Here is a 19,124-nt window from a genome sequence, read left to right on the forward strand (position 1 = left end):
AAAACAGCGCAATGGGAAGTCTTTGTGCACCCACAGCATAGACAGACCCCTGTAACATTTCGGTAGCAAGATTATAGGCGGATCCCAGTAACATTTCTGTAGCAAAAGTATAGGCGAACCCCTCAAACCATTCAGTAGAAAAGGTATAGGCAGACCCCAGTAACATTTCTGTAGCCAAAGTATAGGCGGACCCCAATAACATTGCTGTAGCAGAAGTATAGGCAGACCCCAGTAACATTTCTGTAGCAAAAGTATAGGTAGACCCCTGTAACATTTCTGTAGCAAGAGTATAGGTGAACCTGTATAACATTTCTGTAGCAAGAGTATAGGCGAGCCCCTCAAACCATTCAGTAGAAAAGGTATAGGTAGACCCCAGTAACATTTCTGTAGCCAAAGTATAGGCGGACCCCAGTAACATTTCTGTAGCAAACGTATAGGCAGACCCCAGTAACATTTCTGTAGCAAAAGTATAGGCAAACCCATGTAACATTTAGTAGCAAAAGTATAGGCGAACCCCTGTAACATTTCTGTAGCAAGATTATAGGCGGACCTCGTAACATTTCTGTAGCAAACGTATAGGCAGACCCCAGTAACATTTCTGTAGCAAACGTATAGGCAGACCCCAGTAACATTTCTGTAGCAAAAGTATAGGCAGACCCCAGTAACATTTCTGTAGCAAAAGTATAGGCGAACCCCTGTAACATTTCTGTAGCAAGAGTATAGGCGGACCTCAGTAACATTTCTGTAGCAATAGTATAGGCAGACCCCTGTAACATTTCTGTAGCAAGAGTATAGTCGATCCCCTCAAACCATTCAGTAGAAAAGGTATAGGCAGACCCCAGTATCATTTCTGTAGCAAAAGTATAGGCGGACCCCAGTAACATTTCTGTAGCAAAAGTATAGGCAAACCCAAGTAACATTTCTGTAGCAAAAGCATAGGCGAACCCCTGTAACATTTCTGTAGCAAGAGTATAGGCAGACCCCAGTAACATTGGTGTACCAGGAGTATAGGCGAACACCTGTAAAAATTTGTTTACCAGGAGTATAGACGAAGCCTGGAAAAATTAGTTTGCTACCACTATTGGCAATGGCCTGAAAAATTGGTGTACCAAGAGTACAAGGATACCCGTGAAAAATTGCTCAACCGCGAAGGCAGGTGAAACCCGCAAACATTTTTTGAAGATACAGCTCATTATTGGTTAATTTGTAACAGAGCCTGGAGGCAGCCCTCCGCAAAAATTGGTTTGTTTAACTTTTAAAACTGATAAAACATTTAAAAGTTTTAAACTGAGCATTTTGGGCCGCATAGAAATTGGCAGTTCAGCGTGATGACATGCTGTTTTAAGAGGAGGAGCAGTAATAATATCCGAGAGAGAAACACAAAGCTAATTCTCCCCTTTTTTTGGGGTGATAGAGGATGCATTTTTCTCCTGTTGCAGGGAAAAGATTCTTTAGGATCCGCTGCTTTCCACCAATGGAGAAGAGAAGTCTGGGGAAATCCAGCCTTTGTTCATCTTTATGAGGGTAAGCATGTCGGTGCTGTCAGTTGACAGGCGGGTACGCTTATCCGTGATGATTCCCCCAGCTGCGCTAAACATCCTCTCTGACAAGACACTAGCGGCAGGGCAGGCCAGCACCTCCAGGGCGTACAGCGCAAGTTCATGCCACGTGTCCAGCTTTGACACCCAATAGTTGTATGGAGCAGAGTCATCATGGAGGACGGTGGTATGATCGGCTATGTACTCCCTCACCATCTTTTTACAGTGCTCCCTCCGACTCAGCCTCGACTGGGGAGTGGTGACATAGCCTTGATAGGGAGCTATAAAGCTGGCAAAGGCCTTGGAGAGTGTTCCCCTGCCTGCGCTGGACATGCTGCCTGATCCCTGCTAGTTGGCCCTCGGAAATGTGTCTTCTGCCACTAGCGCTGTCAGATGGGAACTTTAGCATCACTTTTTCCACCAGGGCCCTGTGGTATTGCATCATTTTCGTACCCCTTTCCTCTTCGGCAATGAGAGTGGAAAGGTTCTCCTTATACCGTGGGTCGAGAAGGGTGTACACCCAGTAATCCGTGTTGGCCAGAATGCATCTAACGCGAGGGTCACGGGAAAGGCAGCCTAACATGAAGTCAGCCATGTGTGCCAGGGTACCAGTACGCAACACATCGCTGTCCTCACTAGGAAGATGACTTTCTGGATCCTCTTTCTCCTTCTCCTCCTCTTCAGCCCATACACGCTGAACAGATGAGAGGCAAGCAACATGGGTACCTTCTGCAGTGTGGCCAGCTGTCTCTTCCTCCACTTCCTCCACCTCCTCCTCCTCCAAAATGCACTGAGATATAGACATGAGGGTGGTCTGGCTATCAAGCGACATACTGCCATCCCCCATCTTCTGTTTCAACCGCAAAGCGTAGGCCTTTATGCTTAGCAGCGAACTTCTCAGCAGGCAAAGCAGCGGGATGGTAACGCTAATGATTGCAGCATCGCAGCTCACCATCTGGGTAGACTCCTCAAAGTTTCCGAGGACCTGGCAGATATCTACCATCCGTGCCCACTCCTCAGTAAAGAATTGCGGAGGCTGACTACCACTCCGCCGCCCATGTTGCAGCTGGTATTCCACTATTGCTCTACGCTGCTCGTACAGCCTGTCCAACATGTACAGTGTAGAATTCCAGTGTGTGGGTACGTCGCACAGCAGTCGGTGCTCTGGCAGCTGAAACCGACGTTGCAGGGTCATCAGGGTGGCAGCGTCCATGGTGGACTTACGGAAATGTGCGCAGACGAGCATGTCAGATAGGTGGGGGTAGTTATACAGAAACCGCTGAACTACCAGATTGAAGACCTGGGCCAGGCATGGCACGTGTGTGAGGCTGCCGAGCTACAGAGCCACCACCAGGTTACGGCCGTTGTCACACACGACCATTCCCGGTTGGAGGCTCAGCGGCAAAAGCCAGAGGTTGCTGTGCTCTGCAGACCCTGCAACAGCTCGGGGGCCGTGTGCCTCTTGTCACCCAAGCTGATTAGTTTTAGCACGGCTTGCTGACGCTTGCCCACCGCTGTGCTGCTTCGCCACACGCTACCGACTGCTGGCGATGTGCTCACACTTCTTAATTGAGAAGTGAACGTGGCGGAGGAGGAGGAGGGGGAGGGTTTGGAGGAGGTGGCATAAAACGCCGCAGATACCAGCACCGAGGTAGGACCTGCTATTCTAGGCCTGGGTAGGACGTGAGCGGTCCCAGGCTCTGACTTGGTCCCAGCCTCCACCAAGTTCACCCAATGTGCTGTTAGAGAGATATAGTGGCCCTGCCCGCCAGTACTTGTCCACGTGTCCGCAGTTAAGTGGACCTTCCCAGTAACCGTGTTGGTGAGGGCACGATTTATGTTGCGGGAGACGTGCTGGTGTAAGGCGGGGACGGCACACCGGGAAAAATAGTGGCGACTGTGGACCGAGTAGCGCCATCATGTTTTTGAAAGCCTCCGTTTCCACAAGCCTTTACGGCAGCATCTCCAGGCTGATTAATTTGGCAATATGCACGTTAAAAGCTTGTGCATGTGGGTGGGTGGCGGTGTATTTCCGCTTTCGCTCCAACGCTTGTGTTAGCGACAGCTGAACGCTGCGCTGAGATACATGGCTTGATGGAGTGGAGGACCGTGGAGGTGAGGGTGTGGGTGCAGGCGGGAGGCGCTCGTGCCTGCGTCCTGAGAGGGGGATTGGATCTGTATGGCAGGTTGGGGCACAGGGGAAGAGGCAGTGGTGTGACCCGGAGGCGGTGAATGGCCTTCGTCCTACCTTATGGGGTGCTTGGCCATCATATTCCTGCGCATGCTGGTGGTGGTGATGCTGGTAGTGGTGGCTCCCTGGCTGATCTTGGTGCGACACAGGTTGCACACTACTGTTTGTCGGTCGTCCGCACTCTCACTAAAAAACATCCACACCTTTGAACACCTAGCCCTCTGCACGGAGGATTGCCGCGTGGGGGTGCTTTGGGAAACAGTTGGGGGATTCCTTGCTCTGGCCCTGCCTCTACCCCTGGCCACTCCATTGCCTCTTCCAACCTGTCCTGCTGCTGCACTTGCCTCCCCCTCTGAAGCCCTGTCCTCAGTAGGCGTAGCAAACCAGGTGGGGTCAGTCACCCTTATCGTCCAGCTGCTCTTCCTCCGAATCCTCTGTGCGCTTGGACTTACTGCTCTTACTACTACCTCACTGACAGACAACTATGTCTCATCATCCTCATCCACAAAAAGCTCTTGAGACAGTTGCTGGAAGTCCCCAGCCTCATCACCTGGACTCCGGGAACTTTCCAAAGGTTGGGCATCGGTCACGACAAACTCCTCAGGTGAGAGAGGAACCGTTTTTTTCCCACTCATGGCTGGGACCCGAGAACAGTTCCTGGGAGCCTGCCTGCTCAGAATATGTCATTTTCATGGAGTGAGGAGGCTGGGAGGAAGGAGGAACAGCCAGAGGATTCAGAGTTGCAGTCCCTAGGCTGGGAGTAGTGGACTACGTAGAAGACTAGGTGGTCGATACATTGCTGGACGCGTTTTCTGCCATCCACGACAGGACCTGCTCACACTGCTCTGTTTGCAATAAAGGTCTACCACGCGAACCCGTAAATTGTGATATGAAGCTGGGGAGCTTAGAAACTTGCCTCTCTCCTAATCCCGCAGAAGCCGGCTGTGATTCACCAGGCCCAGGAACTCGGCCTGTGCCCACACCCTCACTTGGACGCCTGCGTCCTCGACCCTTACCCCTACTCCTCATTATGGCGTATTAGGAATAGAGCAGGGCCCAAATAAATTACCCCACTGTACAGCACTGACAATTGTGGCTTAATTCACCGCACACAGAGACTTGTAGATAGTGAAGGCTCTATGCTGTGACTTGAAAAAATTAACCCACTGTCTTGTGCTGATACCTAGGGGTAATTTACCGCTCGCAGAGACTTGTAGATAAGAGAGGCTGTGTGGAGTGGGAGAAGACTCTAAAGCCAGTGGATAGTGCTGGTAACTGCGGCTATCTCAACCCCACCAAGAAAATGGTATTGTGACACACTCTGCACAGTGGCAGAGCTGAAATAGTTTGCAGTGGCCCAGGAAATATTACAGTGCTGTTAAGCGGTGAGACCTCTGTCTAATGCACTGCAGACACAGAATGGTATAACTGAACTAGTTTGCAGCAGGCTTGGAAATGTTAGAGTGCAGTTTCATGGTGAGAGCTGGTTGTACAGCACTGCAGGCGAGAACGATATTACTGAAAGGCTGAGAACAGGCCTAGATGCGTAATACAAATGTTGGTGCACTACTGCTCCCAGCCAGCCACAACTGTAAAGCACACAGTCAGATGTAGCCCTAAGAAGGACCGTTGGGGTTCTTGCACGGAGGATCAGGACTGTATAACTTTCCCTATAGAAGTCACTGTGTCCCTAAACTCTGCGTTATGCAAAGCACACACAGAACGGTATAACTAAAGTAATTTGCAGTAGGCTAGGAAATGTTAGAGTGCAGTTTCATGGTGAGAGCTGGTTGTACGGCACTGCAGGCTGAGAACACTATTACTGAAAGGCTGGGAACAGGCCTAGATGCGTAATACAAAAATTGATGCAGTATTGCTCCCAGCCAGCCACAAGTGTAAAGCACACGGTCAGATGTAGCCTTATGAAGGACCGTTGGGGTTCTTGTACGGAGGATCAGGACTGTATAACTTTCCCTATAGAAGCAGTTCTGTCCCTAAACTCTGCGTTATACGCTGCAGACTGAGAACGCTATAGCTAAAATGGCCTGCACAGCCCGGGATGCTTAAAAAAAATAATGGTGCACTACTGCTCCTAGCCAGCAACAACAGTAATGCACACTATGAAGAGTAGCCCTAAGAAGGACCGTTGGGGTTCTTGATGACAGGATCCTACTCTAACACTGCCCCTTTATCAGCAGCAGCACTATCCCTAACCTCTGCCAGCATGCGTCTGAGGCGAGCCGCGGGCGGGACCACTTTAAATACTTGGCGGTCACATGATCTCGCCAGCCACTCACTACTGTGGGGGGGGGGGGGGAGGGCTGGCACGTCACAGCAGGAGATGGTAATGCCTTCCCCGCATGTCTCTTGGCTAGAAAATGGCGCTAAACATGCGGGGAAGGAAATGCAATAGACTCGAGTACCGCGTGGTGTTCGTCTCAAGTAACCAGCATCTCAAGTACCCTAATACTCGAACGAGCATCAAGCTCGGACGAGTGTGCTCTCTCATCTCAAGTGAGAACAGAAGGTCAGAGTATAGCTTGTATGTTTGTGAGCTGTCCTTGCTTGGCACAGCGTAACTGAATTCTCCAAACTCCACTGCTAGCTGTGTATGGTCTACATTTATTTGTAGTGGCTGGATTGATGACTTTAAATGACGTCTGAGGCCACAAACAGAACTGCAACATTCCCCATGGTAAAGCATGTTTTGTCTGTCTGCTTTTCTGCTATTTATGTTGACAGCAGAAGAAATATACCCTCTTCCAATGTACAGACCACATTTTGTATAGGCATATAAATGTGATGTAACGACATTCTCTGCTCCCTCCAATAGAACCCTGTTTAATTTCTCTGCTGGTATACAAGCTTTCATACGCACCAGCAATATATCCTCTATAGAATATCTGTTACATTAATAACAGCCTATTAACAACAGAACATGTGTCTTATAGGCATATAAACGTGATGCAGCTTCTCTCTCCTGTGCTCAACTGTAAAATGTCCCTTGGTTACACTGTGCCTGTGATATATATGGCTAGGTCATGTGATGAAGGTATCTAATCAAACTGCTGCCCAAATGCAGGATGGAGGACACATTTGGTGATATCAGCAAGATGTCCTAGCTGCTGATTGGCTGCATGTTGACCTCTACATCAGGCATTATGGGCATTTCGATCGTCCCACGACTTCCACCAAAAATCGGTTTGGATTAACTTGATTCAATTTAAGGAAAATTGAGACCATTTTATGGCCCCACCGATCATGATGAGCAACACTTGTCAGAAGTATATTGCACAATGTAAATTAAATACGGTGATGGAGCGGGCATATGCATAGAACATTTAAGTCTAAATGGTGTGTGACACACTCTCCTGCCTTATGGTTTTTAACTATAAATCTATAAAACAATGTGAGAGTGAGAAAACTTTTAAATTATGATTGGCGCTTTCACAGGCGATAAGAAACAATTGCAGCTTAATGATACATTGAAAACCTTACACTGACCTTAGCTGGTCCATTGTTGATATCAGATTTTCCTAGAGATCATATTTGTCAGATATACTGCTGCAAGAAAAAGTATGCAAATATTTTGGAATTATCTAGATTAATGCAATTATTTAGTAATAAAACGTGGTCTTATAGTTATCTAATTCACAATTATGCACAAATACACTCAAAGGCCTCGGTCAGACGGGCGTTTTTTCACGCAATTTGCGGATCGCATGACGGATGCGCATCCGCAAATCGCGTGACCGGGGCTGACGATTCGCCGGAAAATCTGCAGCTAGCTGAGAGCTGAGACCTGCCCCTGCACTCAGCCAATCAGAGGCAGCACTCACTCACCCATTCATGAATTCATGAATGGGTGAGTGAGAGCTGCCTCTGATTGGTGAGGGCTGTGACCAATCAGAGGCAGCCCATTCAGCAGGAGGGGATTTTAAATCCCCGCCTGCTGAATACTACACAGAGCAGTTCAGTAGAACTGCCGGCTGGACGCGGCTGAACTCCGGCTGCAGGGAAAAGGTGAGTATACATTTTTTTTTTTTTTTTACACATTTCAAGAGGATTTTCAGGGAAGGGCTTATATTTTTAAGCCCTTCCCAAAAATTCATCCCGCGCTCGCCGGCAGCCCATTGCTTTCAATAGAGCCGGCTGTATTACCGGCTCCATTGAATTCAATGGGCGACATCGTTCTTCATCATTATTTTATTGTGGCTCTACTCAAGTTTTTCCAAGTCCACTGAGAACTTCCACAATGCTTCTGCAAAAATGTTCTGTGGACAGATGAGACAAAATGTCAACATTCAACAGAAATGCACAATATTATGTTTGGATTAAAAAGAATGCTGCATACCAACCCCAAAACCTCACCCCAACTGTGAAGCATAGTGGAGGGAGCATCATGATTTGGGGCTAAATTGCTGCCTTCTTGTGATTAATTGAGGGAAGAATGAATTCTAAGGTGTATTATAATATATTACAGTAGAACGTAAGGGTAGTGAGTCATGACCTCAAGTTGTAGAGACATTGTATGATGTAACAAAACAATGACCCAAAACACATGGTTGAAAAAGAAGATGTTATGATCGTGTGGGCAATTGTACCCAAAGAGGACTGGATGCAGTATTAGTATGCACGCACACGGGAACACAGGAGATTCACACGGAATCCAGGCAACTGACCCTGTGCTACAAGGGAGGATGACAGTGGCCCTACCTAAGCGGAGACATCGCCCCAATAAGAGGGCGGCCCAGTGGTCTTCGGAACTGGGCCCTAGCTGATCCTAGGAACCACGCACCAGAACAAGAGACATACACATGCCACATAACAGGGACAGAACAGCAGAATCCACAGAGCTAGAAAACACATCACACAGCAGACAAAATGCAACCACTAGTAACAGATGATAAGCTGAATATAAATACCAGGTATTAGTTGACATTTTGTACAAAACGTGGAAGCTAGCGGGCCAACTTCACGGCTCCTGGTTATACCGCTAGTCCCTACATTAACCAAGAGTCTAGGAAAACCAGACAGTGTTCACACAGAATGCTGCAACAGGACAGGACACAGATCGCAGGTCACACACCAAGCTAACACAAAACTGACAGAATTTAAACAAACAAACGGACATGAACCAGCAAGACACAGATCACACAGAAGGCTTGCAACAGGACAGGACAGAGCACAGGGCACACAGCAAGCTTGCAACAGGACAGAACAGGGCACACAGCCAGCTGCAACAGAAACAGGACAGAGCACAGGGCACACAGCCACACGGCAAGCTTGCAACAGGACAGAACAGAGCACAGGGCACACAGCCAGCTGCAACAGGAATAGGGCAGAGCACACAGCAAGGTATACAGAACAGACAACAGCATGCCTGCTTACAGGCACAGACTTACAGCAGACTACAACATATAATGCAAACCAAACAGACTCCACCCAGAGCTCACATGCACACAGATGAAACTCACAGCAAGTCTATGTGTCCTCATACCAGGGGGAATAGACAGTCAGCCACACAAGCTGACATAGGGACTGTGTCAGTTCCCACCAACCGACACACAGAGGAAGACATAAGACGTTTGAAGGCCGCACCTGTAAAGGGGGAAGGAAAGGGGGGCTGCATGTGCTGCAGACCAGGACTACAGGTGTCCAAACAGTCTAGAGGGAAGCAGAGAGACACAACCAGACCTACTTGCAAACACAGATCTGAGTGGGAACTTAATAAATACATCCAATCAGCACAAGACCACCTTCAGACTGAAGGAGCTGGGTTTATATGTGCTGAAGGCTCAGGGGGATTGGCTGCTGGAGAATACCACACCCAGCCAGCTCAATGATTAACCCTCGACCACCTGTAGCTGTGCTGCTAGGAAGCTTAGAACTACAGATCCCAGCAGCACATGTAACAGAAGATTTCTGTTTTGCAATGGCCAAGTCAGAGCTCGGACATTAACCCCATCAAAAAGCTGTGGCATGACCTGAAGTGTCTGTACAAACAAGTCATCCCAGAAATACTGATGAACTGAAATAACCGTGCAAGGGAAAATTATCTAAAATTACTTGACAACTTTGTACAAATCTAATTTGCAGCTGCAGGGAAATTTTGTTGGAGGTGATTTCTGCTAAAGAGAGATTTACAAATTATTAAATTCAAGGGTTCACTTACATTTTCTCCTTGCACTGTGGATGTTTACTTGGTGTGCTCAGTAAGATACATGAACAAAACTACTGTTTATGTTACTAATTTGTTTAGATTTTGTTTTTCGATTAAAAGCACATTTGTTTAGATTTAGTCTTTTATTGACTAAAGGCCCATTTACACGCACAGAGAATCTTTCAAAAGATTGAAAGATTGAAAGTTTTAGTGATCATTTTGCATAAAGTGTTAATGGACACTAATGTCCATTAACACTTTATCATCTTCATTTTATGTAAATGGGCATCCAGGAGTTGTTTGCAGAGCCAAGCGTGTGACTAATCGCACGTCCTGCTGTGTAAACAGCTGCATTATTCTAATCAGGGCTGCAGGCAGAATACAATGTAATCTCCTGACTCCTGCAGAGAACAGGGCATGCAGTCTATTGAGATATACTTTATCTCTCTGCAGCTGAATGATGAATTTTAAGTTCACCCTAAAATCATTGTTCAGACGAAAAGTGTATGATGCTGCATTTGCATACGATTATCGCTCATTTTAGGTCGTTTGAACGAATTGTGAGTGATAATCGTTATGTGTAAATGGGCCTTTAGGAAACAACAAGGCAACATTTTAATAGTAAGGTAGAGATGAGCGAGCATACTCGCTAAGGGCAATTACTCGAGCGAGCATTGCCCTTAGCGAGTACCTGCCCGCTTGGAAGAAAAGATTCGGCTGCCTGCGCGGGCGAGCAGTGAGTTGCGGGAGTGAGCAGGAGGGAGCGGGGGGAGGGGGGGGGGAGAGGGAGAGAGAGATCTCCCCTCCGTTCCTCCCCGCTCTCCCCCGCCGCTCCTTGCCCCCCGCCGGCACCCGGTACTCGCTAAGGGCAATGCTCGCTCGAGTAATTGCCCTTAGCGAGTATGCTCGCTCATCTCTATAGTAAGGAATGCAGAAAGCCAATTGATTCTAAGGATTTCACTTACTTTTTCAGGTAAATTTATCTGGCACAGTGGACATAATGAGAGGGTAATGCTTGTTGGGTTTTTTTTGTATTTACTGACAGGAACAGCTAATAGAAAGAGGAGAAGATGGGAAGCAGGAAGGATTACATACAAGCACATACATGTGGGCACTGAACTTGACTGACTAAGATATTAGCACCATTATGTCTAGAGTGGCTGAAAGAAAGTAGCTTCTTCATATGTCAGAAACTAAAGACAGCAAAATCTTGAAACACAAATAGCTGAATTTCCAAGTACAGAACAGTTCACAATGAAATTTGATTAAAAAAAACACGAGGAAAGGGGATAACTAAATGATTTATATAATATATATTTAGATGTGAATTCTGGATTTCAGGTGGAAAGACTTTTGAAAAGTCGATTTTACATAAAAGTATACATAAAGTAAAACACAACTAAGAGAAATGAATTCACCTTGTATATATTTAAGAAAAGGGAGTTTGACATTAGTAATATAGATACAGTACTAACATTTGCCTCTATCCTCCTCAATGAATCTGGCAAATATGTAGGTGAATGAGGGGAAATGATTGAGTCAGAACTTCTTTCATTAGCATATCTGTGTTGATTTATGTCAAGTACTTGCCATCTGATATATCTGTTACGCGATTTATACTTAATTTTCATAAATTTAGACATTATATACTTGTTTTGGAGTGCTCTCTTGACATTTGGATTATGAATTTGCTCATCAAGTTTAATATACTTAAAATATATTTTTAATCACTTAACACTGTGCGTACAGTATCTCTAAGTTATATCTAACTGTTCTCATTGTCATGAGCCTATTAAATGGCCAGTTTAAGCCTACATTGAGAGGCAGAACACAAAAACTGTAACTTTTGAAAGTGATGTTCCTAACATCCATTGTCCTTTTTTAATCCTTTATATTTATACTGACTTTGGGCGAGGTTTATCTTGTACTTGGCTTCTCGTTTATGATGCTTGCCCTAGTTCTTTTCTGTTGATCAAGATTTGCAAGATCTGGATTGTGCATCAGTCAGAACAGGATCAAAACACATTTCCTCTCCTATTGGGAAACAAGCACTTTGTTGAAATCTATCCTTCACAACAATGCTCTTGGGAAATCACTGTTTCACCGCAGTGTCGCATTCATTGTGGTACAGTTTTCTTCTAGACCTCTGAGATGTGCAGTTAAGATGGTTAAAACATTTATTTTTCAATATGGGAAATGTGAGCTATTTGCTCGTGCCGATGGCCTTTTGAGCATGGGTGGTAGATTAGGAAATGTGAAAATAACAGTGATTCTATTCCTATTTCCTACAAATATATATGCGCTTTTTGAAACAAAATCAAGCATAAAGATGTTTTTACCCTTTTAGATCATAAAAATGATTACTCATATAAACTCTTTAGTAAATGACAGATTTTTCAGAATACTTATAGACCCCTGTTTCACATTTTTTAAACTCATACCACACAGTTATTAGAAGACAGTGCCATCTTAGGATACTTTTACACAAGATGACTGTCGGGTGTTTAAGTGCCCAACAGCAGTCCCAATGATTATCACTCCTATGCTTTTAAACAAGAGCGATGATTGCTCACTGAATAGAGGTAGAGGGTGCCAGAGACCTCTTCCAGTTGCTAGACTCCATTTAGAGTAAACAGGCAGTCCCTTGGTTTTTAGGTGGGCTGAAAACCAAGTGCCTCCAACCAATAAGCAATCCATGTAAAAGGACCCTTAAACAACTCCTAGCAAAGAATTTTTTGAGTTTTAGCCAGGAGAAGCTAATGCTCTTTTAATATGAGCCAATTCTCATTTGGACAAGTGCCCGAGCAAGTGACGTCACCGCTAACTCGTTCACAATCATTAACGCTCATGCAGCCTGTTTAGACAGGCAGATCATTGTTGAGAATTGTTTACTTCTCGTTCAGTGCTTCACAATCTGAGCGGAGAGTTTTTAAATGTAATGAGAAGTGAACAAACCACTCATGATCTTTATGCTGGCTGAAACTGACCGACAAACGAAAAGCGAACGAAAAGTGCACAATGGGTTACATTTAGACATAAGCATTATTGCCCACTTTTGGTTGTTACAACAATTTTTCAATGATGATCGGTACGTCAAAATGGGCCTTAGGTCTCTAAGGCTACCAATGAAGTTACACGATGACATATGGAGTGGGATCTTTAATTGAAACGTTTTTGGAAAATTCTATAGTTCTCAAATGTCAACCAGAACAAAAGTTTGTATCTTATCCCTAATGTCAATATTTTGCATCTATATCAATGTAAAAATACCATGCTAAATATACAATGGAGAATTCTAAAGGTGGCCTTTTTAATTTTTAATGAGGTAAAAGGAGAAACTCCAGATTCCTTATTATGTTTTCAAGGACCTTATTTGCAAGGTGTAGTCTTCTGGGTGATATCCAGCCTAGGGGAATATATATCCCTTCTCTGGACAAATTTACATTGCTGATAAATGACCACTTCCTTTTCCAACAACTTGTGCTTATATGTTAGCCTGTGTCATAAAAGTTCAAGTTACTTTATTAACCTAAAATGATGTTTTTGTGCTGAAAACTCACTCTACACAATGTTGGCAACTAGGGGTCTGCCTTCCTCCTAACTTGTTGTCCCTTTCCTGCTATCAAGTATGTGACAGGAAATGGGCAGATGTAGAGGAAACTGATGAGTCATTGTGCTCATGGAATTGTATGGAGAGCAGAGGGGAAGGCGGAGGAGTAAATGAGAGGCTCAAAAAGACACTGCTCGCAACTGATAATAAGTTACTGTTCACTGTGTTTTAACTACTGAAATCACATCTCTACTGTTCGCTCTTGCTGTACACTGTCCCACATGATGATTTTATGTCTGGGTGTATGTATGATACAGGCAGTTATTGACCAGAATCTGTAGTTCTCTATAGAACAGCCCATAGAATATAACACAACAGCCAGACTCCTTCTACCACTTCTGAGAGAACTGATAATAAGATGTACACCCTGCATAGATAGAAAATTGGAATAAATACATGATATAAGTCATATAAAATCTAAAAGAAATTGGGCTATTTCTGTGGACATACATAGCAGCTTATTCAAAAAAGTCATCTTAAAAGTAAGGCACAATTTAACAGTATAAATGACGGTAAGCAAATTAATTTTGTCAGGATTTATATATATATATATATATATATATATATATATACTATTTAAATAAGCATAAGAAAACATGATATACAATTTTTACCTCATGCTGAAATATTGCCTCCCAGCTGTACATGCAGAGTAGATAAGCCTCTAAAAGATGCTTATACAGAAGAGATCAAGTTGTTTTAACTGCCAGCTTTCAGGGTTCTTTTACATTTATATACTGCGTATTCAGCTGGCGTTTTACAGAATAGGATTTAATGATTTCTATTTGTATTTCATGCTATAAAAGCTGCTAAAAATACTCAAGTAAACCTTTACAACATCATTCTGACATATGTATTTAGAGTTTTCAAGGATTATCCAAAAGTTATGGGTGGATTATTATTCCACTGAATCAACTCCTTAATTGCTTCTGTAAAACCTAGTAAAATCCGATTAATTCTCCATGTACAGTAAGTTGCTGAAAATGTTTTTCACAGATAATCATTGAAATACATTCAAGATAATAACTGAAATAATTGAAGTCACTTCTCATGCAATGCACGGCTGCCCAAGCAATATTTGTCCTACTGCACAAACTTTTAGATTTCCTTTCATGAATATTTTGAAAAAAAAAAGGTAAAAAATGCAATTGCCATAACAAATGTCTATGCTCTTTCAGTTAGCATCTCAATGGTTGTGATGAAGAAGAGATTAAAATAGTTTTTAACAACTTTTTTTTAGTTAGGTTTAGTGGCCTAAAATGATCTGGACATTTATAAATGGGATTTTAAATATTAAAATATTAAAAACACAATAAAAAATCGATTAGATATGAAATACATTTTAGAATACTTTGTTTTGCATAATAATGACATAAATGCTATAATGTTGCACTCAAGGGACTGAGAGATCCAGAGTTCAGCTCTTTTCTTCAGTTGGATGACCCGATTGCACAATCAGGTTTTCCTGTGTGCCCCCCTTATTGCTTCTTTTTTTCCCTCTGATCCCTAGAATGTCATATTACAATGGAATCCTCTATCATCAGGTACCATGCTGAGAGAAATATAGAATGTGATCTACAATTTGATTAGCATCCAAATCATATAGCAGATAAACAAACTCAAAGTCACCAAGAATATTCCATACCTAGTGGACAATATTAATTTACTTCAGTTCAGATGACAATTCGATTATGCATGAATAATCTGCATGGATGGGTTATATAATCCATCAATAACATCTAATTAAGGTTTATAGAAAAATGCTGAATTATGGATGGAAATCATAAAAACTAATAATATTTGCTGGGTTTGAGTGACATGGATTATGTTCAGGAAATAATGAAGCATTAGTCTGAAAAGGAGAATTCTCTGCACCCGTTTCCACCGTTGATGTCTACCCATATAGCTAAAATGGCAAGATAGTAATCAACACTACTAGTCACTAAAGAATATGCATTAGCCAGTTCATGGACACTAGTAGTCACTCTCCTATATAAGATAGCAGAATTAACATTCCAAGTAACATTCACAACAAATTGGGTTCAAGTGTATATAATAAAACAATTATGAAGAACTAAATTGCCTGCCTAGTGAGAATGTTTATAGACAGGTTGATTCATTATTGATGTTGAACAATAATAATCTTGCTGTTTGTCATTTTGTAACAGAATGAATAAAAGATATCTGCAGAAGGCAACAAAAGGAACATTTCTTATAATAATATTTATTGGGACTTTTTGGGGAAAATTATCAGTTGGTGCAGTTCATCAAAGAGGTAAGTTGTCTTCTTACATTGACACAGATTTGTCTCAAATCTAAAGGTTGATAATATGTTAAATGTTTATTTTTAATGTATTAAAATGTGAACATTCATATACATAAATATGGATGAATGTGAAATCATCTCATAGGCCGGGCTCACACAACTGTATTGGTATAGTGTATTTGGCTTTTGTGTATGCAATACGCTGTACCAATCTCCCATAGGCAGCCATGTTGCCGCTCACACAAATTGCTCGCATGTTCTATCTTGGTGCGTATTACACTTGCATACATTCCAAGGTAGTGTATAGCAATTGGTGGCACCAGCAAGTACACAATGTCTTTATGTACTTGCTGCGTGTGTTACGCACGTCTTCCGCGGGCAGCACGCAGCAAGATTACGGCCGTCTGAGCCTGGCCATCCCAGCTCTGGGATCTGAGCACATTCCAAGACTCAGCATTTTAGATTCTATGAGCGGAATGGTTTCAGTTATGGGGCTTTTATAGGAGCTGTCAGATTCTCGTTAATGGCACCTTTTTGATGTATTTGCAATCAATTTAAAAAAACTTGACATGTTAGTTTTGTTGGGAGAAGAGAATAAAATAGCAATTCCACATTTTCCACATATATTTCAATATGGTACAGCCACATTATGGTTATACCATATTGATATTTTTTTATGTTTTCCTCATTTTGCACAATGACAACCTCTTAAAAATATATATTATTTTTGGTGTTGCACCACTCTGAGAGCCATAACATTTTTAATTTTGTGTGAGGACTTGATTTTCCAGGACAAGCTGTAGATTTTTATTAGTATCATTGTTGGTCACATATAACTTCTTAATCAGTTTTTATTCTGTTCTTATTTTTAGGACCTTTCTGACTGGTCAGTCAGCAGACTCTTTCTCTGCTCTCCTCAACACAAGTCAAAGCTAACATCTTTAGGGCTCAGTCACACGGGCGCATCGGCACCCGTACACCGGCGCCGATGCGCCCGTGTGACTGACAGTTAGAAGACGGCCGTACCTGACAACGAACGTCTCTCTGCAGCACTGATGAAAGAACACATGACCGGCAATGAAGCCTGTCACATGTTCTTTCCTCCGGCGCTGCAGAGAGACTCCGTCTTCAGGTATGGCCGTCTGACACATGCAGTAACACGGGCGCCGACGCGCCTGTGTGACTAAGCCCTGGCTACCAAAAAATATAAACTAAAATCAAAAGGCATTATGAGTCTGACTTTATTAGCACTCAAGAGAGATTAGAGAGTGGCTTTAGACTGGCCCTTCAGAGGGCTCATCTGATGGAATGATCACATATAGATCTAGCACCTTTAAAATTGAATTTAGCAGTGCACTACACTGTAGCGCTCCTATGCTGGGTATATAGCCTGATAACAACCTGATAACAAATATATGTAGCAAATTACGTAGCGTGACAAGCAGTCATTTGACAAGTCAAGTCAACAGATGTAACATTAGTTTGGTGCAAGCTATCTCTGTAACGCATTCGAGTGGCTTGCATGGTATTGTAAAACATACAATCTGCAGAAGACAGATGGTCCAGATTTTAAAAAAAACACCAACTGTGAAATTTTTTTAAAAAAATGCGTACAATGCAATTTTAAAACGTGTCTGCAAAGATGTCCATAACCTTTAAGCTTTTCAATTCCATCATGGTTTCTTTTCACCATCTTGCTATCTTCAACCCAACTGTCTTTTACTGTAATCATTGGTTATGAGCGTTGAAAGTCATAAAGCTATGTTTGCCGTGGCTGAAAGTTTTGGATGTTGACCAGTGATTGTCTTAACTACTTCCAGCTTCCTGTTAAAGTCCCTTGAATGTGTCACATTCTTTCTGCAGCACATTTTCCTATCACAGCTTTTGCTGTTTACTTTCTATTACCTTTAATTTGAACATTTTCTTCATTGCCTCATTCTGTAGTCAATCCTGCCCCCTATTTTTAAAATAGCTTTTATTTTCTAATGTACATTTATTAGAATGCTTAGAGCAGTAATACATCAGTCTGAGCTACTCTTATTCACTCAGCCCCTAATTTCTCCCATTTGTCATAGGAATTACTCCTGCAGCAAATAAGAGTGCATATCATTTTCTCTAATTCGCTATCACCATGTCATTAAATTTTAAAGACAATTTTAATGTGTAGCTGGGCAGAGTTCCCATTCTGTGTGGGTCACAGTCATTGGAACAGACACAATTTACTGCATTTATTTAATATTGTTTCTTAATGCTTACTTAAGTAGTGATTAATAAACAATACAGGACAACACAGCAAAGATGTGCTGGGTTATTTGCACCACTGTTGGCCACTTAGAACTACATCATGGGCCCTATGTTTCTGGGCCACATGCTATTCATGGGTATGCCAAACTGTTTGATTTACCATCAATTATGTTCTATAGTTCTATAATTTGTCCTGATTTAACAGTTTTTGAGTATGTTATGTTCTGCTGAAATTCAGCTACTATAGCATGACTGTGCTGTACGGCTATATATATTGTGTTCACTGACTCCTATGCATAAAGTGCATCTATAGAAGTTTCTATGTGTGTTTCCAAGATCTCAGTTTTGAACTTCATCAGTAGCAGTGGAACACACCTTTACACAGTGTTGATGCATTAACTAAATTATTCATGCTTATCCTGATTAAACATTTATGATATTGTAATGACTTCACCTTTAGCAGTCACCTTTTCTGGGTATTAACTGCGTATCCAAGTACTCAGATACCCTTAGGACTTACAGTAGAGCCAAATACTGTATCAACTGGATGTCATAAGTAATATTGATATGAAGCAAGTATTAACACAGTAAAACACAAATGATAGTATGGACTCACCATTAGGGACAAGGCAGAGGGTGATAGTAACTGGGTGATAGAAGGGTAAAGATGATGATGAAACTGGCAGTGGAGACCGGAGCAGAGAATATGGAACCAAAATAATGACCAGAGAAAAGTAATTCATAATGTTAGCTCTTCTTGGGTTTTTCACCAATCTCTTGCTGATATTATCCCTCAACTCCAGAGACCACGGCCCCAGAGTAGCCCTCAGCTGTGCCTACTGGTATCCCTATCTAAAACACTGTTCCTGACCCTGAAAATAAGAGGGCACTAGGATCCAGACAAAAGCTAAAAAGCTGAAATATTAATCAAGGCAGACAGAAAGAAACAAGCAATATTAGGACAAACGATAGTCTAAAGGCTGGTTTAGATGCAACGATAATCGCTCAAAAGATGTCACTCAAGCGACTTTTGAGCGATCATGGTTGTGTCATTTACAGCGCAAGATGAGCGATCACCTTGCGCTGCCAGCAGAGGATGCAGAAGACAAGCT

General features: G+C 42.9%; 1 protein-coding gene across 1 annotated transcript in view; it reads left to right on the top strand.

Moving 5' to 3' along the window:
- TAFA2 (TAFA chemokine like family member 2) overlaps nt 1-19,124 on the top strand; it is a 167,204-nt gene that overhangs the window by 134,371 nt on the left and 13,709 nt on the right. Inside the window, exon 3 of the mRNA XM_066589305.1 lies at nt 15,671-15,777. Coding sequence (XP_066445402.1) covers nt 15,672-15,777 — 106 coding nt within the window. The 5' untranslated portion in view covers nt 15,671. The remainder of the gene's footprint in view (nt 1-15,670; nt 15,778-19,124) is intronic.

The sequence above is a fragment of the Eleutherodactylus coqui genome, chromosome 2, assembly GCF_035609145.1.
Source record: "Eleutherodactylus coqui strain aEleCoq1 chromosome 2, aEleCoq1.hap1, whole genome shotgun sequence".
Lineage (NCBI taxonomy): Eukaryota > Metazoa > Chordata > Amphibia > Anura > Eleutherodactylidae > Eleutherodactylus > Eleutherodactylus coqui.